General features: G+C 37.0%; 1 protein-coding gene across 1 annotated transcript in view; it reads left to right on the top strand.

The window, feature by feature from the left end:
• LOC107592940 (exostosin-1b-like) overlaps window positions 1–27,932 on the top strand; it is a 104,062-nt gene that overhangs the window by 64,716 nt on the left and 11,414 nt on the right. The window contains 5 exon segments of the mRNA XM_016282528.1: window positions 18,276–18,369; window positions 19,903–20,010; window positions 22,815–22,832; window positions 22,942–23,191; window positions 25,100–25,218. Of these exon segments, the coding sequence (XP_016138014.1) occupies window positions 18,276–18,369; window positions 19,903–20,010; window positions 22,815–22,832; window positions 22,942–23,191; window positions 25,100–25,218 (589 nt within the window).

Genomic DNA, 27,932 nt, shown 5'->3' with positions numbered 1-27,932 from the left:
TTTTGTGATGGTTTGTATTTTTTGTGCTCTGTATGGAACATCAGTGCCTGTTTAAGTGATGAACTCCATTACTTGTGTTTGTTTTCAGACATGATAACAGACGTTTTATACTTGTGCTACAACTTTTTGGCCTGTGCTACAAAACTTTCAACCTCTGTAGCACCAGTGCTATGTGAAAAAAAAGTTAACGTACAGCCCTGCATATTATCGCAGATGATGCTGTATATCGCACACACCAGACTTGACTTGAGTGGAAAATGTATCATCTGCGGTTGTGCGTGCACTTGTTTGCACATGAGCATGAGTCTAAATTGCAAATGCCAGACCACTGGTTCGTCAAACCTGCTTTCCTGCAGTCCGTGTTCTTCTGACTTCTGACTATTTTGTAGTAAGTAACGAATATGCTTCGGGGAAATGTATCGGAGTAAAAGTATACATTTTAATTAGGAAATGTAGTGGAGTAAAAGTAAAAGTTGGCAGAAATATAACAACTCAAGAAAAGTACAGATGCTCCCAAAAAATACTTAAGTACTGTAACGAAGTATTATTACTTTGTTACATTACACCACTGATTTGTTTTTATTTTTTACATGTTTATTTAATGTATTTAATTACATATAATACTTATATTGAATATTTAACTGTACACACTAATGTTCCCTATTTCTACATTTGAATTACTTTTGCCAAACACTAATAATTGAATAACACTGATTTCTTATTAGGAAATCTTTCAATGAATATCCATTTTTCATACTGTACATTATAATGTGATGCATGAATATACTTTTTACCATTTTGATACTTTACATTAAAAAATTATTTACTTTAGTTTTTAGCATAATTTTTTCTTAATTTATACAGAATGGTATATCATTTTTTTCATTTAATTTAATTTTTAATCAATGAATATCCATTTTTCATACTGTACATTATAATGTGATGCATGAATATACTTTTTACCATTTTGATACTTTACATTAAAAAATTATTTACTTTAGTTTTTAGCATAATTTTTTCTTAATTTATACAGAATGGTATATCATTTTTTTCATTTAATTTAATTTTTAATTTGTATTTTTATTGAAAATAATTGTTTTATTATGGGTGCATCTCTACTAGCAAACTGTTTATATTGCAGTCAGAAACCTCTTTGACGCACTTGTCAATCATTGAGATTTTGAATGTAAAATGAGCATTTGGGGAAACTTAACTTTATATGACAGGCTTGAGTACTGATGGTCCAGGTTTTAGTGTCTTCTCTCTCTCTGCAAACATAGAGGCATGATTTGATGCTTTTATATAAATGTTTATATATAAATGTTTTTTTTAAATATAAACAACATTTTAACACATTTATAGAATTTGATATTACTGATACTGGTGTATCAACAAGTCTTTCATTTCATCTGCCCATTATCGTGACCACCAACCCCCATCAAGTCTTCAGTCTCAGTGGTAGGACTTAGTTGAAGGATTTACCTCAAACCAGTCACATTTAAAGAAAGGCCTGTCTTTTGAACAAGGCCTTCTTTCAAAGAAAGTGACTTCCAGACTGAGAGCTGTCAGGTTGATTAAATATCACTACTGCACATTCCCTGACCTCTGAAGCATCCACGCTCCACGGAGACGCAGTCCGGCTCTGTCAGATCCGCTGACATTTTATTTGCTTTGGTTGGAACTCTGTCTTTGCCCAATCACAGTGGTGCTTTTTGTTTCTTCTCCAATCAACACGAGTGGTTCCATCGTTACAGGCCACCGAGCAGGATAAAGCTATTGCGCACCCTGTTCCTCTGGCAGTGTGACATTTAGAAAGTCTGTTTGTGTTTATCTGTCACAATCTGGCCATTTCCACTGTCTGTCAGCTAAGGTTGGACGAATCTTCCTCGGCCGACAAATGCTGTGGCATTTCTGAGAAGTTAAAGATTATCATGACCTGAATGTTGGAGATTTATATCTGAGCTCCTGACTAATGTTGTGCTAAAGAGCATTACTAATTGCCTCTGCCTGGTTTCATTCTTGGCTGCTTTGAAGTTTCACTCATATTCTTAAAGGCATGAAGCATGCGCTTTATTTTAACACAGTGACTTGAAGGTTGTTTACAGTTTAGTTCACTAATTAGCATATTAACTCTCCCTATTATCATTTTTCCTTTTGCACATTAGTTCTAATTTTAGTCGCAAGCTGCTGTTTTAAATGAATGATGTGTGTCTGAAGCTCAGCTCACATGCATCGTATGAAAAACTGCATGTTGCATTGGTTATGCATTTATATGCATATGCATTATGCATTAAAAAAAAAATATATATATATATATATATTTATACAACAGTTCTTTCTGGTTTTCAAATCTGATTGGTGAGATATTGTACTGGTATCGCTACAGGAACGCCCTTTCACAATTTTGTATCACTCTGCTTGTTCTAGCCGGGTCTATGTTTTTTTTTAATTATTCACTGAGCTAATCGTAGAGTACGTTAGTTAATATAAGAAGAAACGTCTAGCTTCGCGGTCTCTCTCTCTCTTAACTGTCAACTTGAGCTTTGAATCCGTAGCGGAAGGAAGTAGTTCCGCACAAAAGAGGGTTTTATTAGGCACTCCGTTGTTTCTTGTTTAATTACACACATGTTCTGTCGAACTGTTGTATAAACGCAATATCACTCGAGTATGAGAGCGATACCGTAATAATTTATTGTCTAAACTTGAGAGGAATGACTCAAGTAGGTGTTGAATAAGTGTCTGGAAAGTCTTATGTCTGACTAGTCATTGTTAGTGAACCACAGCGTTTTAGAAAGGCTACAAAAACTAACTTTGGGACCGTTCAAATGGCAGATTATATAAAAGGCTTACTTATTAAAAACTTAATTATAAAAGATTGACCTTTTTCAGTTGTTCTCAAATCTGTAAAGAATGTGTCACGTGTTTTTGTTTGTCTATAGAGTAGTTAAGGGCTAGTCTGTATTGTCTTTCATTCTAATCGTCTCATGATATGTTAATTAATGTCATAGTCAATTTGCAGTACTCATCTGACTCGGCTGTGAGTACTTCATTGTAATTACAACAGTGTGGCACTTATAGTTTTTCTCAGTCGCTTTGGTGCATTTCTCAAATCAGAAATGAAATTCTCAAAACTACTTGTACAACCTCCACATCATCTAGTCACTTGTACACATCATAAAAGCAGTTTCTCGTTCTTTTGAACAAGTTGCGATTGCTTTGGTACATTCATGCAATTGATTATGTACATTTATCTGCAGTTTCCTACATTATCAGTTGTTAATGTCACGTTGCTCAAAATGTATTATATAGTTTTCTGTGCAATAGTCTTACCCCTTAAAACATCATTCATCATTAGTTCATCGTATAAGTCATTAAATGCAAAATGGTTCATGTAGTTGTCATAAACTGCATAAACAGCAAATTTTTTACACATTATTATTATTATTAGACTTTTTGTAAATTTGGCGGGAATTGTGCAAGTGAACAATTTGACTTTCACTAATGAAGAGAATGTAGATCAACCAATGATAAACCATTTCTCTGAAATAGCTCAAAAGTTAATCTCATAAATTTTCAGTTGGAAAGCATATACTGTATAGACAGAGGACAACACAAGACTTACAAATTCTGACAATGGACTTTCTTATTTTTTATTTTCATCTTTGTGCCCGCATTTCGTTTTCCTTATCTATATCACAATGACATTGTAATGTGGTTTTTTTTTTTTTTGGTCAGACCACTAGTAAAAGTGTAACTGGGAATTCTATCCAGTCTCTTTCAATCAATATCCCACATACAGTAATGTGTAAATTTGTACGTTTGAAATGGATCTATGGCATACATAAGCATATGGCATACTGTTCAAACTTCAATACAGTAATTGTCATCCAAATTGTTGCCATAGTTTACATCAGGTAATACTAACAGAGTGCACCGTTATATTGACAACATGACTAAGCATTTTGACTTTCTGATGGCACTGATATGTTCATTGACATAAATACTTACTTTTGAGAGATGAACTAAAGATTTTGGGCAAGTTTCAGGCTTTTGCAGGTAATCCATTGTGTGGTGCTGTTTGTACGAATTGTTTTGAGAAATGCACATACGTTTTTGCAAATATTAAGGATGATTTGTGAAATGCACCAAAGCGACCAAAGAAAAACTAATATGGGAATGGGGTGCATATTAAGCCAAAACTAAGCTGTATTTCGCATGTAGCTGTCATAGGTAATTACCTCTCTTAAAATAGCTTTTTACACTATATTTTATCACATATGGCAAGGGTTCAGAAAATCCCTTTGAAGTGGTCAGGGTTGGATCAGTAGGATAACCCTGGTTTCGCTTCTGGAAGATTCCCCAGAGTCCTCCTTGCTTGCTAAATGACTGCACCATGACACCTGAGGTGTCAACGAGAACGGCATGGGTGACGAATGTAAGCTCAGCCGCACTCTTTCATGTCACCGCATCAGGGAGACGGTGCTTTATTGTTGTGTGGATGGAGTTATCCCATGAGCACTTTCTCAAGAATGACCGTTTTAGATATGGGCTTGGACACATGAGACATTGAGCATCATACAAACTCAATAAAAATGAGCTGTACAATGCAAGCCGAATAAAGTGGTGAATAATTCACTGACATCTACTGAAGTTGGCCTCTAGTTCAGCGGCTATTTGCTCTATTTGTCAACCACCTTAAGTATGTATGTCAGCATAGCAGCCCTTAGGGACATTCACACTAGGGCTGCACAATTAATCAAATTTCTTATCGTGATTACAATTATGGATGCCACAATTACGTAATCGTTCAAAGCGGCAATTAATCGTTCACAGTCCACTTATGTTATTCTGCATGCTTAAGATGCGTTTTTTTCTTTCTACATGTTATCTTAAGGGTTTTTCCCATTATTTAAATTTTAGGTTTAGTATAACATTAGGCTAAAATACAATTCAAATTTGTACTTTTTTATAATTTAAAGAAGAAACCAATCCGATGTACAGCATAGCAGCCCTTAGGGACATTCACACTAGGGCTGCACAATTAATCAAATTTCTTATCGTGATTACAATTATGGATGCCACAATTACGTAATCGTTCAAAGCGGCAATTAATCGTTCACAGTCCACTTATGTTATTCTGCATGCTTAAGATGCGTTTTTTTCTTTCTACATGTTATCTTAAGGGTTTTTCCCATTATTTAAATTTTAGGTTTAGTATAACATTAGGCTAAAATACAATTCAAATTTGTACTTTTTTATAATTTAAAGAAGAAACCAATCCGATGTATAGTTGACATTTGAGGCTTAATACTATAGAAAAGCACAACGTTTTTCAGTTAGTGTTTTCAGCATGCAGTTGCATTAAATTATGGTATAAACATCAATGTAAATTGTGATAATCGTAATTAATAATCGCAATTACAATTTCAAGGGAATAATCGACAATTATGATTTTTGTCATAATCGTGCAGCCCTAGTTCACACTGACGAAGCAAACTAAAGCCATTCATTTTCAGTGTGAGTTTGCGATTTGAAGCGCCAGAGCCTGTATGACTGACTTTCTTCTGAGAAACCCAAAAGACATTTTGAAAAATAAATTTAGTTGTTTTTGTCCATACGGTGAAAGTCAATAGGATCTGAAACAACATTGGACCTAATTGACTTTCACAGAACAGACAAAAACACTGTTTAAAATGGGTCATATGATGCAATTTCAAGTTTTCCTTTCTCTTTGAAGTATTACATGCTGTTCGTGAATAGATAAGATCCCTAAAAAGGCAAAGATTAAAGTCTCAAACCCAAAGAGATATTCTTTATAAAAGTTAAGCCCTCCTAAAACGCCTCGTTTAAACACGCCCCCACATGTCTACGTCATGATGTGGGAAGATTTGCATAACGCTGCCCAAATGTTCACGCAAAGAAAGAAGGCGCAACTTTATTGTTGCTGCTGCCACCATGTTGTGAAGACGCTGTGTTTCGTTGCGAAAGCCAAAATACTTTGTTTGGCCTTCCAAAAGAGGACATGACTAGAAATCAGTGGTTGAGTTGTATTTACAAATTACATTCAACCCAAATATTCAGATGTGTGCAGCACATTTTATGGAGGACTGTTTCCTGATCCTGGGAGAGTAGACTACAATGCCGGCTGTTCTGACTCAGTCTGTAAGTACGTTTTCATATTTAAAGAATTTGCCACTGATGATTCAAACGCGAGTTTTGAGCAGTGTAGAGTAGCGCTTGTTGTTTGTCATTTCTCCGATCACAAATGCAGACATGGTTTTATGTTTACGCGGCGCGATGCAACGCATAAAAAGACAGTATAAGTCATTATAATCCGTAATTATGTCCCCACTGGATGCAACAAATGCTTCGTTTATAATGGGTTTTAATGTTTTTGTCTCGTCGCTCCGGGACACGCCATCACAATATGGTAAGGGGCGTAACATTTCAGTCACACGCTTGAGGTATTCAGCCAATCACAATGCACTGGATAGCTGGCCAATCAGAGCACACCTCGCTTTTCAGACCGATGAGCTTGTAAAAATTGACGCGTTTCAGAAAGGCGAGGCATAGAGGAGAAACAATAATGTACATTATGTGGAAAATAATTTGTTTTTTTTAACCTTAAACCGCATAAACACATTTCGTTACACCAAATACACAAAATAATGTTCTTTTTAGCAACATCATATGACCCCTTTAAAAGAAAGTCCACAGAAGAAAGTCATACAGGTTTAAATAGGTGAGTAAATGACATATACAGTATATGCCTTTAAACAGTAGAATATGGCTATATCTTCCTTTTTGCGCATTCAGCAATGTTACTTGGTAATATTTCCAATTGCTAATTTAGCTTATGTGTCCATATGGACAGTTTCCAAGAAAAGTGTCCTTCAGATAAGCCATGTGACCATAGAGTAGACAGTTCCTTCCAAATGGTATATTTCCCCATTATGAAACGTTGGGTTTCATAAGCTGTCTTTCAAAGTATAAACCTCTGACCTTTCCAACATTCCCCAGATGCAGTGGAACATTAAATCGGAAGACATTATTGCATTGTTTCTCCGCTACCAAATTAACTGCTGCTTCTCTTGACCTCAGGCAAAAAAAAAAGAAACAAAAATCTTTGAAAATGGCAAAGTGCATACCAAAACCAGTCTATACAGCTTTTGTCCATTGCAGCAGGAAAGCCTTTTATGTGTGAAAGGGGGTACTCAGCAGCAGGATAGAGCAGTCACTTTGCTTTAGATTTGCACTTGCCTCCTATTATCAAACACTGGGATTCAGACAGCTTTCAGAAGTATCTCATCACCTGCCTTGGCACTTAAAGGTGTGGGAGTGGAGCTCTTTGAAGCCGCGGCCCAGATGTGCCATTTGGTGTGGCATAAAGCCGCACAGCTATTTGAAGTCTTATGTTTGTATGCCAGCCATTTCCTAAATCCCACTCTCATAGTTTGAAAACAAAGATCTAAAAAGGAGGCACAAGCCATATGAAGGATGGATGTTTGTTGTACTGGGGGAAGGCAGAGTTGAGGGAATCTCGTGTTCTAATTAAATACGTTTAACCCAAGGTCATACAGTGCTGAGAGAGAGGGGGGTTCGTAGGCTTGTCTTAAATGTTTTATTGAGTTTCTTTGAACTGTTACAGCTTGGGGGCGAAGCATAAGCCATCCTGTCAGAGCCGAGACAATGCACGTGCTGGCTTTTAAATAGCTGCTGTGGAATAAGAGAGCTTTGATTTGCTTTTCAAATAATTTGTTACATTCCCTTACATATGGTCTTACATCATTGATTTTTTAAAGTTTTTATTCCAGTTCATGTGCAATATGTTGTGTTTTATGGGGAAGCGAGGCTTCAAGGTGTTTGGCGTCTCACGGTCATGTTGACTGACACGTTCTCATGGGTTTAAATTAAAGGCTTGTTCACATCAAGTGTGATGTTACAAAGCCAAAATTCACATTAAAGTATTAAATGTTGCTTCGTTTCCGAGTGAAATTTTTCATTTTGGTTTCCTGGGCTGTATAGAGGTGCATTGTGTAATTTTAACATCTTGTTGCAGGAAATTTCATGCTCTGTGTGAATAGGCCTGTAAGACGCCGCTCCCATTCAATTGATAGGTTTAGTTCATGTTGATTTTCTTTTTACTGTTGCTAATAACTCACCACGCAGAGAGGATGATTCATTTCCTGTCATCTAATTATTCTGGCCTTACCATAGCTGCAAATAAAAGTGCCATTTCATTTTGATAGTGCAGTTTTATAGGTTTTACATTTTTATTTATTTTGGTCATATTGGTTGGGTGGTGCATATAATAATTAATTATTATTATTATAGTTTATAAATACATTTATATATTGTATTAGAATTTTTTTGTGACCTTAAATACTGAAAATAAAAGGGACATCATTATTTTCAAGATTACTCCTAACAAAGTCTTGCATCCATACAGAAAGAGCTTCACAAGTTAAAAATAAGACTCAAAGCAGTAATGTATTATATTGAATGAGCCAAATTTGACCTACAAAAAAAAATCCCATTTGAGGTTGGCTCTGTTTGATAGCTAAACAACCTCAGAATGGTGCTGATTTCATGACATTTGACCAGATTATTTCATCTCGAGACTGTGACCACAGATTTAGAATGGCATTGGTTACCACTGATATGCTTCACAGGAGGATGACACTTACACTGTCACTGCAAGGAACTGTATGAAAACTCAGCCTGTATTTGCATAAACTCAAACGGAAGTCTCGGTTATACACAGGTGTGTTTTTATTTATAGAAGTTTTTTTTTTGTTTTTGTGTGGTCCCAACTGCGTGTGGTTTTGTGGTGTAATTGACATCAAGAGCTCTGAGAGCCTCTTTCCCTCCCTCTGTGTTGTGACTCTTACCTTAAGTAGTGCAGTGTTTCAGGTGAAGGAGCACCAATTCTTTTAGGCTGATGTCATGGCTCTTCTGCAGAAGAATCTGTCTGTTTGCGATGTATAGGCTTTGCACATAAAGAAATGGAAAAAGACTGAAAAGCACAGAGTTAAATAATCGCTCTCAAAGAGAGCGTGTGCATGTCATCAGCCTGTGGTAGAATGAAGACATCGAAGAAAATGCCTTTGACCGCGTTTTTTCTATAAAACTCTACAGTTTGTTTTCTGGAGATTTCACCAGCTGTATTGTTGTCCAAGATATAGGGGTCATACGATGTTGCTAAAAACAACATTATTTGGTGTAATGAAATGTTTATGCGGTTTAAAGTAAAAAAAAAACAAAAAACATTATTTTCCACATACTGTACATTATTGTTTCTCATCTATGCCCCGCCTTTTTGAAACGCGTAGATTTTTACAAAGATTTTTTTACATGTTGCGTTGCATCGTGCCGCGTAAACATAAAACCCTGTCTGCATTTGTGATCAGAGAAATGACAAACAACAAGTGCTACTCTACACTGCCCAAAACTCGCGTTATATCAGTGGCAAATCCTTTAAATGAAAACGTACTTACAGACTGAGTCAGAACAGCCGGCATTGTAGTCTACTCTTCCAGGATCAGGAAACAGTGGTTACAACTTAACCACTGATTTGTAGTCGTGTCCTCTTTTGGAAGACCAAACAAAGTAGTTTCGCTTTCACAACGAAAAACACGGCGGCCTAGCGTGAGCGGAAGCCGCGGCTCAGCGTGAGCTGAGGCCAGGCTAGAGTGAGCAGAGGCGGCGGGGTTGAGAACGGCGCGCCCGGCAGATTCGACGGCGCGGCAACCACATGTGACGACCCCGGGCTGGACTCCGCTTCGTCCACGGTGAAAGCCGATCCGGCGATCCACAGCGCAAAGTTGATGTATTATATACATTTATGTAATAACTTCACTTTCGCCATCCATTTATTGTGCGTGTGCTTTGTTTTCCATATCAAAAAGAAATATTATACCCACACACTCTCACCAGATCAGGTTGCCAGGTGACCAGTCACCAGTGAGTCTTTCTTATTTATTAATTTTTTTTTTCATTTTTATATTCATATTCACTTCTCTAATTACATCTTTTCGGGAGTGGGGAAAGTGTTATTAGTCAGTTTCTCATTCACTTTTTTTTAAGACGGCACTTCTCTCAGTTTCAGACTGTTTATTCTGAACAGACTCTAATGAGCGCTTCAGTGGGCTTGCTGGGTTTCGCCGTAATTGTGAACTAAAACTGCAAACCATTCTTCACCGAAGCAGGTTTAATGGCACATGATAGCAGCACTTCAAGCTTAAAGTGAGTCTTGAACGAAAAGTTCAATCCTGCCGGTTGTCAACACGTAGACCTGAGGATGCAGGTGCTCCATGTTATTTTGCTCTACTTCCTGTCCAGTTGGAAAGAGAGCAGCACCAGCCTCACTGTCCCTCTTTCCTCATTCTTCCTTGTGTCTTCAATCCATCTTTTCTTTGCAGTGTCCCTCTCTTGTCATCTTTCTCCCCAGGGTTCCTCTCTGCAAGTGTCTGAGCAACCTGACACCAGCTGTAGCCTCCTCCCGAAAGAAGCCGCTGCTTTGTTAGAACTTTGTTATGGATAGTGCTTTCTGTCTACAATGTCCAAAAACCACATTCTGACCTCTGGTGACCGAGTCGGCAGCCCCCTCGCCTTTGTCAGTTCCCCCTCCAGCTATGTGACATGACCCAGTTCTAGGAGACACACCTGTATCATATAACACTGTCCTGCAAAGGAATTTCTTTTTAAAATGCCACTAGTTCTTTATAAACCCTGCCAAGAACATGTCCGGGTCATTTTTTTAGCCCAAAAAGAAAATAAAGAATGAAAAATAATGTGCTTAAAATTTTAAGACCATTTAATTTTTTAAGACTTTTTATTGATTGATTGATTTAATGATCAAGCACATATCCTTTGTTGTCATTATTGTAATGCAAATAAAGATATATTTAATACATAAAATACCTAAAAATCTATTTCGCTATATATAATATAGTCTTATAGATTTTAATTCAACGATTTAATTTAAATATATACATTTAAACAGAGTATTATTTTATTTGTATTGCCATTCATTTATGGATTTTGGCATACTTTGTTTTAACAGTTATAAGTTAAGATCACTATTGAAAATTTAGTAAAATGTCCAGATGCATTATGATAAGTCTGTCTATCTATCTATCATCATCCCCAATTGTCATTATTGTAATGCAAAAAGAGATTTAATACATAAAATGTGCTAAATCTATTTGACTATATAATATATATATATAGTCTTATAGATTTTAATTCAACAATTTAATTTTAAATAATTGTGTTGAAATTTACTTAATTGCCATTAAATGAGTGTCACAATGCAATTTTCTTTTTTTCTTTTTTTGTGCTGTAAAATTATCTGGATGTGCTTTTGTGAGATGCACCTTTTTATGAATTCTTGCTTAAACATAATATAAATCTAGCAAATAATTTTTCCAGTGTCATGTAGTCATACCCAGGGTGTGGTGTGTAATTTGGAGTCTTTGGATCTGAAGAATAAAGACTGGTTTGCCTCTTTAGGGACAATCTCAACAAGCAATTGAGAGACCCCATCTGCAGCTTTGATTGCGTGCCCTCCCTCTTTCCCTTTTTCTCCTTCTCTGTCTTGGAGTCACATATGGTGAGGAGATATTGCGGGCTTAGCCCTAAAATAGAATACATTTAAATGTGTTTGCAAATAAATGAGCTAATTATGACTTCTTGTTCACCTTTAGGGGGAAAGGCTGTAGATGGTCTATTTGTAAAATGAACTCATATTGCTGTGGGAAAAAAAGACATAAGTCCATTAATAATAAGAACAAAAACCCATCAATCCCAAGCCATAAGACTAAACAGAAACCATGGGAATGTTTTAGACTAGTTCAAAACATCAGATAATAGGTAGTAAGATCATTTTACTTATCTGTCAGGCTTGTTCCTCTTGGTGTTTGGATAAAAATAAAGTAATTTAGCATTTCATATGGCTGAAAGATAGCAAATCTGACTTGTTTTTGTAAGTTGTCTGAATCTATAAAAGTTAGAAATGCTGCTTTTCAACTCCAGCATAAAAGGCTCTTTTGATTTCCAAAGTTTGTCGATATAAACCCTTCACAAGTTCTGATAGGATGCTGTTTTTCCCCCTATTGCGGGAATACACAGATTCAGACCAGTACAAAGGGATGTCACAGTACAACTTCAGCCCACTTAGCTGTTTAGCGCTCTGACATCTTGGGAATATTTTAACTACTGGAGTCTGTGATCTATGAAAGAAGTGACTATTCCATCTGTAAATGCTTCTCACGCAGGACTAGAGCGAGACCGCAGAGCAGGCTTGTGCTGACATGTCCTGAATCAGACTCGTGCACATTCATGTCATCGCAGTCCTGCCAATTATCTGGATATAAACTGGTGCTTTGAGACACATCTGGTCATCAACATGCCACGGTCTGAATTGTACTTCCAACTATTCAGACCCCACAACCAGTCAGGGCTGAAATATTCCCTTTGTGGTGACAGGACAGCCAGTATTTCATAAAGTGTGTCCCTGTATGCTGACAGGCCGGCCAATCAAGACACATTTCTGTCCTCGTGCCCCGACAGGATAACTGGTCTGTGGAGAGTGTCCCTGTATGCTGACAGGCCAATCAAACAGGACAAAATGTGTCCGTGTGTGACAACAGCATAGCCAAATTTCACCACATAACTTTGTTTTATGTGATCTTCCTTTCATTTCTTGTTCATCGCATACTCAAACAATTCGAGGCACCTGTTTTGTGTTGTTGTTTTTTTTGCAATTGGCTCAGTCTGTTTTGCTTAGTAGAGGGGGAGACAAAGGCTACGTTCACACTGCAGGCAAATGTGGCCAAAGTCCGATTTATTTTTTTTTGCTTACATGTAGGGCTGGGTATCGAGTTTGATACTTTTTAGGCACCGACCGAATTGCCTTGATACTATCGAGTATCGAAAAATGTCGGGGGTTAAAGGGGTTAATCTCATCAGCGTCAGTAAGGCGCAGATCGATCAGTGTTTGACATCCGCGAGAGCGATGCGAAAACGTACGGAGCAGTCTGCTCGTGGTACTATAGCCTAATACACCGATAGGGCTGCACAGTCGGTCCGAGTCACGCAGTGCTATATTATAACCTCTGAGTCAGAGCAGCGATCATGGAAGAGAGAGCACAGGCAGACAGCGCTAGAAACTGCTAATGCTCATCAGTAAATCAGTAGAAAATGAATAGAAATGACGATTATGTCTGCGCTAGGTGATTCTGTCACACACACTAGTGTAAATGTAGCTAACAGATGTGTAAACTGAAGACTATTTGAGCTTTATTAAAACTATTTGCACTGATTTTTTGTTTGTTACATTTTGTTCCTTTGTACAGTGGCTTTGAGTCTGTATAAACATCAACAAGCTGAAAAATAAAACCAAAGTTTTTTTTTTTAGATAATGTAATCTTGTTCAAATAGATTTCATAAAATTGGTATTGAAAAAAGTATCGTTCAGGAACCGGTATCGAAGTAAAGGTTTCGGTATCGATATCGAACATTTTTGAACGATACCCAGCCCTACTTACATGTGACTCGAATCTATTTTTCTCATGACAGTGTGAACCGTACAAACCACATGGATTCTGATCTTTTTAATTCCGATTTGTGCCACTTCCATATGTAGTACTAAATCCGATATAGGGCAGATGTTTTGTAGTGTGACCGCAGTCTGAACGGTCATATCGGAATTAATTTTATCTCACTCTAGATCAACTTTCGTCCAGATTCTGTGCTCATGGGAGTCACTTCAAAGATTTGACATACCCAAATGTATCAAGACAGTTGCGAAAGTAGTCAGTGGAAGTACAGTGACGTGTCAGAACTCATAAGTATTGCAGTGACAACTCTATATGCAAGCAAAACATAAGGGCTCATATCATAAAAGTTTCAAGACTCTGCTCTCCTGTGTCACATCCTTGTCTTTATTTTTCATATTGCCTGCGCATAATTTCACTGGCTTCTGTGGCAGATCACACTATAAATAAACACATAATTGCTTGCTTTGTCATTCGTGTTTACTTCCGTATGACAGCGTGCTGCGCAAGTGTTGCCAAGTCCACAGTTTTCCCGCAGAATTGGGATACTTTTTAATTGTTGCCGCGGGTTGTTTTTCAACTCCGTGGGTTAAAGCGACCCCACTAACGCGATATATAACCCCCAGAACACGATTGGGCTAGTTTTGGACTAGTTTTGAGAAGCAGTTGGGCAGATTTCGTTGTAAAAACCTGGCAACCCTGTTTGTATTGTTCTTTTGCGAATGCTGGTCAGTTCAGAACCATGATCTGTTCACTGGAAATCTGATATTGGCCACATTTAAGACAACAATGTGAACAGCTATACAAAAACAAATCGGAATTGAGCACTAAGGCTCGCAGTGTAAACGTAGCCAAATTGAAAAGATTTTCATGATAAACTTGTCCAAATAAATTACAGCGCCAGTATAAGACTATCTTGTCGAGCGTCTGCAATACCAAAGCTAATCTTTTTGACGAGGAAATGCACTAAATGGCATGAGTGTCGCATAAATTTGCAGGACCGGGGACCAAATATTTATGTAAGATAAATGATCACATTGCATAGCATGTTGTGTATAGATGGATGGATGAAGAGAGAGAGATAGAGATAGATGGATATAGAGTAGTAACTAACATTTTCACTTACTTTTGCCCATAATTGGCCCCTTATTCTATTCCTGTGGTGTAGCTGGGGCACATGGCCATTATAAGATTATATGATGGGTGTTTGCTGGAAAGCCTCTAGGTTATCTTATGTTGTGGATGCTAATTGAAACTAGCATAAGCCCTCTAATGAGCACTAATTGCTCTAATGAATTAGTTACAGTGAGACTTCTGGAGAGAGGACATTGCGGTCACTTCATAAGGCCTCACACATGTACACATACATAGTATGTTTATTCACAGAAGGCTTTCTGTTACTTAATGTCAGTTTTATGACAATGAATATAATTACTGTAACTAATTGTTGATGTTTGTTTTCCCATTAAACTGTAATTTAAAAAAATATATATTTTGAGTTTTTTTGCAGATGAATCACAAGAGATCAGTTTTAAGCTTTCTGTACAAATCTAACCTCTTTTTGCTTGCTTGAGATTACGATTTTGCTGTAAATAGCAAAAATACTAATAGATGTTTAATTTATTTTGTGTATTGGTTCTTTTGAACTGTCGTTTTCAGTGAGTTGATTCAGCACATCCGATTGATTTCAAGCCTTGATTTAGCTTGCAATTTCAATACAATTTCTACTCTTGATGAGTTCTGGCAATATAAATGTAACCAATATTGCAGTGATTTTAATGCACTTTTTATATAGCTTTAAATATTCTAAAGGGGATTCCAGTAAGCCGTTTCTGCATTTATTTGAAGTAGAAATCGTTTGTAACATTTTAAATGTATTTACCGTCACTTTTGATCAATTTAGTGCATTCTATCTTAATAAAAGTATGCATTTTTTTCTAAAGGAAAAAAAAATCTCACTGACTCAATGCAGTTTAGATCAAAGTTTGATTAACTTTTGTTAATCAGTTCTTTTGATTTGGTTGTTTCATTTAATTGGTTGAAACACCGACCAAATTTACCTATTTGTTTGCTTGATTACTCAAAAATCTTCACTTCTGTCTCTCACAACCATATTGTTGCACAAAAAAATGGCATATTTACATTAAATAACTGCCTAATTTTTATCTCTAACTATTGTAAATTAATCTACCTCCACCACAATATAATTCTACTACTGAGACTACCTAATATTTTATGAATGACCAATTTTTATGCTAATATAGTCATATCACGCGTGTTTATATATTTTACACTTTAGTTATTATTTGTGGGTTTTTCTCATGAGATTGATGTCTGGGAAGTGGGAGCGCTGTGCCTTAAGCTGATTGTTCTGCGTCAGAAACAACAGCCATTTTGGCTCCTTTCCCAGGGAAGCTTTCATTCAGATGTGCAAGAGGGGGGGTAGTTTGAGAGAGAAAGTTTTCGAAAGTGGTGTAAAGAAAGAGAAATGAAACGGAAAGCCATCAGCCATGTGCAGAACACACATAATTAACACACTCCGAATGGAAGCATTTCGCTGGAGTTGCTATGGAGACGGAGCATAAAGCTGGGCTTAGGGCTGTGTTTGGGCAGGGTAGTATAATTGTACCCAACCTGTGAAATAAACACAATCACAGAGGGTGATCCTCATTTTTAGACCCTGATATTGATTCACTTGCCAGCAGTTTTTTCATAATACTTTAACACAGTTTTTTTTTCTCTACTGCATTTCATCTCGCATAGATGCTCATTGCCACGGATTCACTTCACAGAAACATTCGTGTGTGCCTGAGCACCATTAAAGACCCAAACAATTCTCACTTGTGTATAAACACACACTATTGCACCCTCTCATCTCTGCTCTGCTGTTTTAAGTGGTCTGAGCTTCCCAAGGTCAAAAGATGCTCAGTGTTTGACGGGAAAGTAGTAAAAGGAGCTGCTTTGAAATATCATGGGCAATACACACAATGCATACAGAAAAAAAAAAAACCTGTGGCTGAACCATTGTACAATTGAGATATAAGATGGTAATTCCATGATAGTTTGGTGTATACTGTGGTACTGAATGATTGCTATATATATGTAGTTCCATGTATAGTGAATATATAAAATATAATAATATATATATATAAAAAAAAATTTTAATTTAATATTTTGAACCGTTCCCAATTCTGGGGTCAGCAACAATTTTCGTAAAGAAATTGTTTTATTCAGCAAGGATGCATTAAATTAATCTAAAGTGACAGTAAAGATTTGTACTGTTACAAAATTTATTTTTCAAATAAATGCTGTTCTTTTGAACTTTCTATTAATCAAAGAATCCGGAAAATATATTGAATTAACAGATTTCAATGTAAAAGTTATTTTAAATTGCAATAATATTTTTTGACCAAAAAAATGTAGTCTTAGTGAGCATAAGAGACTTCTATTTAAAAAAAAACTTACTTTTGAATGGTAGTGAATGTATTTCTCGTGCATGTATTATTTTTATGTATATATTATGCATAAGAAAGTGTATGTGTATAGATAGGTCGATATCTATATTTTTATATAACATGCAACAAACATACTTATAATAAATAACATTTATGTATCTTTGTTACATTGTTTATTATGATTAATAATTTCTTCTATTTTATTATTTTTAGTATGTATTTTGTAAGCAATATGTATGTATAGTATGAATGTATGTATAATAATAATATATACACTTGGCTATTGTGCCATTTGTCTTTTTATGCTGATTTACTGAAGAAAACATTTTCAGTGACAAAAAAATTGAAAGTGTTACCTTTGGCAAGGAAAATCTGGTGACCAGTGGATTACGAACTGTATGGAAAAGCATCATTTCTGTCCTGGGCTCACACAGTGAGGCAGGGAGTGAGCCTCGGTGTTTGCCGACTGTCTGATATTGCTCCTCAGGTAGCTAATCTATGTGAAATGGCACCACAGAGACCAACGCTCGCCCTCCAGCTTCATTCATATTCTATCATATTAACGTGGGATCAGTCTGAGATCCAGACAGCTGGGACGCGTGCGTGTGTGCTCACACGCGTGCCTTGTTTGTTCACTTTGCGACAGAATGGCCTCTGTGCCTCGGTTTCGTACTATAGGGGTGTGTGTGTGTGTGTGTGTGTGTGTGTGTGTGTGTGTAGCCTGCCATTTCAGGCAGTATTCAAAGTCAGCATCTACCAATGAGCTGAGAAGGCAAACGGCACAGCTGTTCTGGAGTCAGCAAGATCATCACAAGGCAGATAATGGCAGCATCGCACAACCTTCACCTTACATGCTCACCAGTAAATGATGAATGATTTTCTGCCTGATAAATAACTGCCTGCTCCTTTAACCTCGAGACCTCTTTGACGCTGTATTTTTTGTGTGCGCGCATGAGAGGACAGGAAGCCATCTGTGTCAGTGTGGCTACCCTGAGCTCAGAGCACAGGGGCAGAGAGATGACAGTCTCTTTGCTATGGGAAAAACATGGCTGTGTCTTCTCAAGCGTTTGAACGTGTGCACACTGTTTGTTTCTGCACATATATAAATGTGTAGGGGCAGGTGTCACAACCTCACTACCCAGCTGATCATTCTGTACTGCTCATTGGAGGACAGTGGGAGGGATGATGAGACTGATGGAGAAATTACACTTAAAATTAAAGAAAGGCATTTGTATTCATGTGTGTGTGTGTTTTTGTGCAGGTATGACTATCGTGAAATGCTGCATAATTCCACCTTCTGCCTGGTTCCGCGAGGACGACGACTGGGATCCTTTCGCTTCCTGGAGGCTCTGCAGGTGAGCACACATCTGTCCTTCGTTCTACATCTTTTTCTGTTTTTTTTCTATTGCTTTCCTCCTTTTTTTCTTTGGTTTCATTTCCTTTTGATTTCATATAGTTTTTATTTCCTTTCCTTTTCATCTTTTATTTTTTTCCTGATGTTGTCTCTTTTTTTCCCCCACTTCCTTCTATACTTCTTTAATTTCTTCCTTCCTGCCATACTTTCCATTCCGCACTTCCCTATATCCTTCCTCCTTCCTTCTCTAAGTCCTTCCAAGTTCATTCTTTTTTTCCATACTTCCCTTCTTCCTTACTTACTTCCACCCTTCCTTTCATTCTCTGATCTTTTCTTTTACACTTATTTCCCTCTGCACTCACATCCTTCCACCCTTCATTTCTTGCACACTTCCTTCCTTCCTTTCTTCCTTCCTCACTTCCTTTTGTACTTCCTTTCCTTTAAACATCTTTTATATCTTCTTTTCACACTTTCTTCCTTCTGTCATTTTCTTCCTTTTTTTCTGTTCTTCTCTAAATCCTTCCAAAATGTTTCCTCCTTCATTCTTTACTTGCTTCTGTCCATCCTTCTGCACTTACTTCCTGCTCAACTTTCTTTATTACATTCTTTGATCCTTCCTTCTTTCTCTAAATCCTTTCAAGCTCATTCATTCTTCCTCCTTTCCCTCCTTCCTTGATTATTTGCACCCTTCCTTCTATTCTCCGATCCTTTTTTGTACACTTACTTCTGCCTTTCCTTTCTTGTGCAGTTCTTCCTCACAAGTTGAAAACCCTCATGTCACTAATTATAACTGCATACTAACTCTGTCCCTTCTTGTCACCTTTTGGATGTTAATTAAAACATTAGTTGGCCCATTTATGAAACTTTCTATTTTTAACAAACGATTATCGCCCCCACTAGTTGGTTTGAAGAGATTTTATCATAAGGATGTTTTCAGAAATGTGGCCCTCACAAGCATTGTGAAAATTCCACACGCACGCATACTTTGACATCAGCTCTCACATACAGCACCCGCACCTCTTCACTTCTGGACCACTAGAGCTGAAGCCCTGCGGCTCTTGGTGCTCAGCTGACACCTTTATGACCTCTTGAGTGGCAGGTCCTCATTACGTCAAACAGCCGTCAGACACAACAGCTGCTCATCCCTCTATTTCTACACATCTCCCGCACTTCAAAGGAAACTCACTTTTCTCTCATCTGCCCCTCTTCCCTGTTTTATAGTTTTTTTTCCCATCCTACATATTTTCTCTCTCCCTTTCTGTATTTACTGTCATAACATGTAACTGTATAAGTGAATTGGATGTTGATCTGTAGGCGTCTGTATGCTGGACTCTTCGAGTCAGTATCAGTAACAAGGCTAATGGCTTTTCTGGCATTCAGTAGAAGCAATTTAATATGCTTCCCATTGTGTTTGTTCTGTTTCTTATTTATCCATGTGTTTTCTCTCTATGTGCTGTCCTGTAATCAAAACACAGCACATATGACTCACGCTGTGACCCCATCGCTCTGTCTGTGTGTGTTTGTGTGTTTGTAGGCGGCCTGTGTGCCAGTCATGCTGAGTAACGGTTGGGAACTCCCCTTCTCAGAGGTCATCGACTGGAACACGGCTGCTGTGATCGGGGACGAGAGGCTCCTGCTGCAGGTCTGAAATCCATTGAGTTTTTATTACATTATTTCCAGAATCTCTTTTGTATTCTACCCAAATACTTTAATAGTGGGGCCAGACATTGGGGCTGAAGTCAGCTTGGTTAGAACTTTTAGACCACCTCAGCCTGTTAGCTGGTTAATTGTATTCAAAATCACCAAAACTAATTTACCCCAAATCAGTGATTCCCATACAGATATACATGTATCTCAGGGAGGTTCCAGGAATTCCTTTGTTAAAGAGAAATCATGTCATCATTTGTTCGTGCTCATATCATTCCAAAGCTATATGACTTACTTTCTTCAAAATATCTTCATGTGATGAAGACTTTTTGGGTGAACTGTCTCTTGAACAGTGGAAATCCTGGAGCTTCACAGGAATTGTGACTAAATTCTTATTATATTAAGGCTGTCAAAAGATTAAAGTATTCACAATTAATCCTGTCATCTTTTTTTTTTATTCTTTATTTTATTTTTTTATGCTTTTAATTCCTTTTTAAAGACAGAAAAAATCATTTTGGTTCGCTCGGAGGGAATATATAAAAAATTACTTGTTAAGCTTTATAAAGAATATATCTTTGGATTTGAGACTTTAGTCTTTGCAACTTTACAGATCTTCTTTATGCACCAAGAGCTTGTAACACTCCAAAGAGAAAGGAAAAAGTGAAATCGCATCATATGACCCCTTTAAAACTATTTTTATTAATTTAATAATTTATTTAATTAACTGTAATAAATCATTTTAATTTAATAATTCATTTTATTATTATTTAATATACTGTTTTAATAGTATTAATGTTAATGATTAATGATATTCAATATGCCTTTAGATATATGCACATTTGTGTTGATGAAGAGGAATATACTGATGGGATTGAGACAAAACAGGTTGAAAACACTGGTTAGACTTGGATAGTGTTTGACATATGACTTTTGGTCCTGGATCAAGATTCCTGTCAAACTAACACTCCAAAGAGAAAGGAAAAAGTGAAATCGCATCATATGACACCTTTAAAACTATTTTTATTAATTTAATAATTTATTTAATTAACTGTAATAAATCATTTTAATTTAATAATTAATTTTATTATTATTTAATATAATAGTATTATTAGTGTAACTACTTCCCCTGCTTCTTTGATCGACATGCCATTGCGGTCAATGTTTAGCAACTGACAGTGTCATACAATGCATAAGCATCTACAATCAACAAATCACCACAATTAAGCCCAGAAGACTATGAGCTAGTGACAGAGCTGTCAGAGCCCCTCTCCCCTACCTCCCACAGCATGGGTACAGCGTTGTTGCAATTACAGCTAGCATCCAAAGAGTTGCTTTCATCCGCTGCCCTCCATTTGGAAGATTGCGGCCATCCTGTTGCGAGATTGAGTCGTCAATCACATGTCTTCAGTCACTAAAAGGGAGGACTTTTAGCTGAGCTAGAGGAACAGTCTTTCATCAGCCGCTCAGATTGGGTTTTTAAGATGACAGGTGGGGTTCTGCAAGGTTGAAAGACCACGGCTTAATATCAATGCTCGTGTCAAATGGTTATTGACTGCGCCAGGGGGAGCAAGAAGAAAACACAGGGGAAACACTCAAACTTGTGCTTTATATTGGATAATATAATATAATATAATATTAAAAGTTTTTTAAAGGGCTGCATTTGTTTGCTAAAATACATTTAAAGCAATATTGTGAAATATTACAATTTAAAATAACGGTTTTCTATTTTAATATATTTTAAAATGTAATTTACTCTTGTGATGGCAAAGCTGAATTTTTCAGCAGCCATTACACCAGTCTTCAGTGTCACAGGATCCTTCAGAAATTATTCTAATATGCTGATTTGGTGCTCAAGAAACATTTCTTATTAGGTATTATCAGTGTTGAAAACAGTTGTGCGGTTTAATATTTTTGTGGAAAAAAACATTTTCAGGTTCTTTTGATGAATACAAAGTTCAAAAGAACAGCATCTATTAGAATCATTATAAATATCTTTGCTGTCACTTTTGATCATTTTAAAGATCAATTAATTTCTTAATAATAAATGATCCCAAACTTTTGAACAGTAGTGTATATTACATTATATTATGCCATTTTAATGAAAGTATAATTCTTGAATATGACATAACAAAATATTGACAATTTAAAGCATATATAAATTAAACTAAAACACACACACAAAAAGTCTGTTTGAGAATCTGTTTGGTTACTGCTAAATTACACACTTCACCTTGAATGCCTCATGTTTCTTTACAATATTAATTGAATGCTTCGATTTGTGAAGATTGACATGCATGATTAGTCCTAATTACCATTATTTATGCCGAACGAGTTTATCTTCCTCATTCACCTTCACACCTGAACTAATTATGCAGCTGTGATTCTGTCTATAGAAAATGTCTGTATTTGTGTTCGAAATTTCTATTTGTGTGCGGTGGAGGTTGTCTGTGGAATCTCACTATCCTACATCTGATGAATGCACTCCAGATGCTGCTCAGTAAATTCTACAAGACTTTTGTCATTTGTACTACAAAAAAGCCTCCAGGCTAGAATTAAGAAGCTACAATGAAGACACAATCTCAGAGACATCCAGCTTGTGTGAAAACCCATTCCAGTTGCCAACGATTAGGCCGTCACTAAGCCAAGCCGCTTTCAAACCAAGGGGCACAATATAAACCAAAAACAACGACGACAACAAAAAAGCCTATCAGTCTTTTGTGTCTTTTTACAGCAGCCATTCATCGCTGAGAGCCTCACTCAAGGCCAGAGAAGCAATTGCTTGTCTTAATGCTGGGGCAGCTGATTGGCACAATGAGGGTGGTGAAATCGCTGGAGCATTGGATATTTTGTCTCATAGTTTATAGGCCCAGAGCTGCACCTCAATTTGAAGTGTTATTTCGAAACATTAATTTGCCCTTTCACAAAGACTTCTCCAAATGACAACTTCATAGTTCTCGTGGTTGGGGAATTTAGCTGGAATTGATTACGATTTACACGGGCTGTAATGCAGGCTGTTTATTTGTTTGTTTACTTGTTTGTGTAGATCATACAGGACCGAGTGCTTCAGCAGACCTCCAGGAGCAATCTGATGTGGAACAGTCATCCCGGTGGACTTTTTACACTGCCCCAGTACTCATCCTTCCTGGGCGACTTTCCTTTCTTCTACTCCAAACTTGGTAATTAGACAATCATCATCTTTATAGCGCACAGTTTTTCCAAAGTTAAAGACAAAAGCTGTTTCTAAAATCTTTTCCCTATAGTGCACTATTTTGAAGGTTTGCCATTTTTTGTAGTGTTGTCCAAATTCTGAGTGAACAACTTCATAGAGATTTCTTGGTAACACTTTAGAATGGGGAACACACATTCACCATTAATTCAGTTTTTCCTCAATAAACTCATAAATAGTAAGGTAGTTGTTAAGTTTAGGTATGGGGTGGATTAAGGGATCAAAATATGGTCATGCAGAAAAAGGTATTAATATTTGATTTATAAGTATAAAGATTTATTTTCATCATGCCATCCATGAACCCAAACCACAAAGCTGATGATGTTTAGTTACAAATCATGTAATAATTAATAATTGAATAATAATAATTTATGCATTTAGCAGACGCTTTTATCCAAAGTGACTTACAGTGCATTCAGGCTATACATTTTTTCCCTGGGAATCGAACCCACGACCTTTTGCGCTGCTAATGCAATGCTCTACCACTGAGCCTTAGGAACATTATTATACTGGAGCAGCATTTTCTTCTCTCACTCACTAGTTTGTTGATTTACAACAAATGAGTTTATTTTGTATGTAACATTTACTGTATAGTGAACAAGTGAGTGATTTTGGACAGAGCAAAAGTCTTTCTGACTTCAATATTGTGACACCTTTTCTCCTAAACTTTCAGAAACTTGTCCTGCATGACGTTTTGAGGTTATGTTCAAATGTTTCTGGAATTAATGAGCTTTCTAAGACATGGCAGACAGGCATTATGGGACTTTCAGATCCTCTCTCGTCTTTTACAGACATGGGTCTTGTCATAGCCAAATTTGCGACTAGCCTCATTCAAAACCCAAGTTGTGTTGTCTCTGGTTCTCTCGTTTGTAATCATCTGATTTATTTTTAAACACCCTCTCCTGCCATCTCTTAATTGCAGAGGTGTCTTGATATCTAAAAATTTACCATGTAGCTAAGTGATAACCATTGTACGACGTGATAGATTATCGACCAGCCCTGTGTAATTGGATTTCAAAATCCATATTCACAATCTAAAGTCGTGCATCGCCACAGTTGCTAATGCAGCCCAGGCATGCCTCTATCTTAATCTGCACTGTTTGTCAGGCCAATCAATATGAAGCCGTTGATTGAGCTCCTCTTGTTAGTGGGAAAATGTAAGTGTGAATAAAATATGCTAACCAATAATAATGATCATCTTGTATATGTGCAAGAATTATCATATTGGATTGTCACCGCTGCACCAATTAAACATGGTGAGTTATTTCGAGATGGTGCCAACTGTCAGTTTTATTATCTCATGGGCAAAGCGGACAATAGACGAAAAAGCAATGCATCTATTGAGAGATTAAAAACAATGTGCATGATATTAATGCCATTATCATTGATTGTAATTAAACATGTAGTCTATTTAATAACTGTAAAACGTGGATTATTTATCTCCCATTAAATCCCACATTACTCATACCACTAAATCATTGTGCTTTGAAGTATTTTATGGATATATACTGCTTATCAAACTCACAGGAGATCTGCACAGAGCTCTGTAGAAAGCGTCACAGAATCTGAACTTGAAAGACTGTCATTCAATAAGCTGTATGCATCATTCACCCTTTGTTTATTTGTTAAATATTTGATCAAATATTATATTTTTTATTAGATATTTTACGTTTTACTACGTTTAAATCCATTCAACAGAATTCCATAGATTTCCCCCCCAAGACCTGAGCAAAAAAAAAAAAAAGTACAGTGAACAGGTGCAGCATAGATCTGTTAAATCATTTTTGTCTGATTATGGTTCCTTTTGTCTGATTATGGTCCTTTGAAACTAATTCTCCTGTGTGTTTTTTTTTTTTAGGGATCAAGCCGAATCCCAGGTTCACTGCTGTTATCCATGCAGTCACACCCCTGGTTTCTCAGTCTCAGCCTATTCTCAAGCTCCTCGTCTCAGTGGCAAGGTCCCAGTACTGTGCTCAGGTAACATCCACTTCTTTTGATGGTTTATTAATTAATTAAAACAATGGAAAATCATTGCAATATATATATCAGTATTTGCTGAAAAAAGTCCCCAATTAAAATGGGGCCTTTGCACCGCTTTAGTTCCAGACCTAAATGTACAGTACTAAAGTACTGGGACGATTTTGCGTGAACTATTTCCCAGTACCATTTAAAGGGTTGCATTCGCACCGACAGTGTGTACTAGGAAGTGATGTAAGACGGTCGACAGCGACGTCATTTGTGCGCGGCGTTCAACAATGGAAACAAAGGAGAACAACGTTAACAACAGGAGAATGGAGGACGCTTTGTTCTTTCGAATTCCGAATGGATTTCCTCCATTGTGTAAATGTTCAAAAGTGCCTGCACTTCAGCGTCCATCCATCTATCGCTGTTCTCCATACTTGCGAAATAGGTTTACACAATGTTTGCAGTATGTTTACATGGCGTTTTAAATCATGGCGGATGAGGGCGTTCTCGCACACGTTTGGCCAATCAATGTCTTCTTACATCACGGGTAGTACCAGTTGTGCTGGTTAGACCCTGCTCCGGAGTAGGAGCTAATTTGGTTCTCGAAAAAGGCAGTCCGGTACTAAAATCACACCCAGTTCCGGAGGTACCCCCAAAAAGTGGGTAGTTCCACAATTAGTTCTGGTACTATGAAAATGTTCCCGCGGTGCAAAAGGCCCTAATGATTCAGAGACGAAACCTGGTTTTAGTACATTTAATTCATTTAATTTAATTCAATATTTCAATATTTTTTTAATCAATTGCACTAAATTAGTGGTTTGCAACCAGTGGGTCTTCGCAAACTTCCAGGGGCTCCGCAGGATGACTTAAAAGTATTTAAATTAATAATTTATTATTATATAATAAAATAGTCAAACTAATCTAAATTGAAATGCTAAAAATGCATCAAATCAATATCTGTTGTTCTTATGGAAGAACATGCAGTTCTTGAAATCTCAAAATGAATCATGGTTAATCAGTTTAATATATCAATAATTTCAGTTTCTGTTCATATAAAAAAAAGTCTGAAAAGAAGCAGAAATAGGGCCATACAGATAATAAATATAGTGATGGACAAAAGGAGAGTTTGAGTCAAAAATAAATAAATTGACAGCCCTGCTATAATTCCTATAACGATAAAAAAAACCATCTGTATCAGAATCGGAGCTGACTGCTGTTTTTGACATGATCTAGTTACTTAGTTAACTTTTTGACTGCTTGAGGCTTCCCATTAGGCTGTTTGACATCTGAACTTCAGAAAATGCTGAAATTAGTTTATGCAATTTGATCTGATGAGGATACAGATCGATGTTGTTTTCCTCTTGAAGATGAGTGGATATCTTTCAATGTTAAAAGCGATTTGAAGTGTCATACTTTCGGTGCATCTGGACGACTCGTCTCTGCCGCCCCCTCAGTTTACACCCCTCTTAAACCTCAGGGACTAAACCAGAGCCCAGCAGCCCATGCGTTTCCATGGCATCCACTGCCTTCTGAAGTGTTCACCACCCTGGGAACCAATGTGTATTGATTCCTCTCTAAGGTGCAGGAGAGAGAGGGGCTAGTGGGGGAGGAGAATGAGGAGGAGAGGTGGGGAATTAAATGCAACGTGTCCCCGCTGACTGCGTGAAGCATGTTGCACGCACACAAGCTGGCGCTTTTCTCAGACTGTCTCCTCTCTTCTCTGTGGGAGGGCTTGAAAAGACTCGGCTGCTGAACGCTTGGCTTTTGCTTCTCTGGCGGAGCTTGAATTGAGCACGCTTTACTCCAGCTGAAGTGGAGGGCTGGGAATAGCACAACACCCTTTAGCTACAATTCATCAGCCGGAGTCTTTGCGCAGAGAAATGGAAAGGAAGCTGGGATATAAATAATCAAGGAGATGTAGAGGAGAATGACGGGTGTCTTTTGAGCTCGTTCTGGCAGGCTAGGTAACCCACCGCTGTGAGTTAGTACGCATGAACCCCCAAAACTGGGGGAAGTTGATAGTGATACTGTCTGCATTTAAAGATATTGCAGAGCACGCCACAACTAATGACAGTTAAAAATACCCATTTAAATGAGGCATATACAAAACTACTTACAGGATCCCTGCAGGTCCTTAAAAAGTCCTAAAATGTTAATTTGTGATTTGTGTTGTAGCTCATTATGTATTTATATGTTGATATTGTTAGTGTTTATTCAGGAGGTAATTGTAATAGTGTGGTGTTGTTTAGTGTGTGTTGAATGTGAGACGATGTATGCCTTGGGATGCAAGAAAATTTTGGGATGAAATTCCAACAATAAAACTGAAATTGAAAAATACATTAACACATTCAGTATATATATATATATATATATATATATATATTAATTATTTGTATTTTTTTTATGGTATCGGCACAATAATATAACATAATAATATTAATAAACACAATATAATTTCAGCAAAATCCAACATCGGTCAACCTTCAATTTGGATGTATTGATATACAAAATCAAATTTCAAATTATTATCTAAAATGTGTATTTTTAAACTTGCAGTTACCCTCTTTTGCTAAAAAAAAAAAAAAAAAAAATCCTCTTGGTTAAATGTTAACCCTAGCCTCTTTAATTAAGTAAAAGTGATGTATTTCTGAACATACATTATTAATTACTGTAAAAAGTACAGTAGCTACTCTACTCTAGTATCCTGACTTATCAAAATCAAGTAG

The sequence above is a fragment of the Sinocyclocheilus grahami genome, unplaced genomic scaffold (genome assembly GCF_001515645.1).
Source record: "Sinocyclocheilus grahami isolate Dianchi unplaced genomic scaffold, SAMN03320097.WGS_v1.1 scaffold161.1, whole genome shotgun sequence".
In the NCBI taxonomy this organism is placed as follows: domain Eukaryota; kingdom Metazoa; phylum Chordata; class Actinopteri; order Cypriniformes; family Cyprinidae; genus Sinocyclocheilus; species Sinocyclocheilus grahami.
The sequence above is the reverse complement of the archived record's forward strand: the minus strand, read 5'-3'. Positions and strand labels throughout refer to the sequence as shown.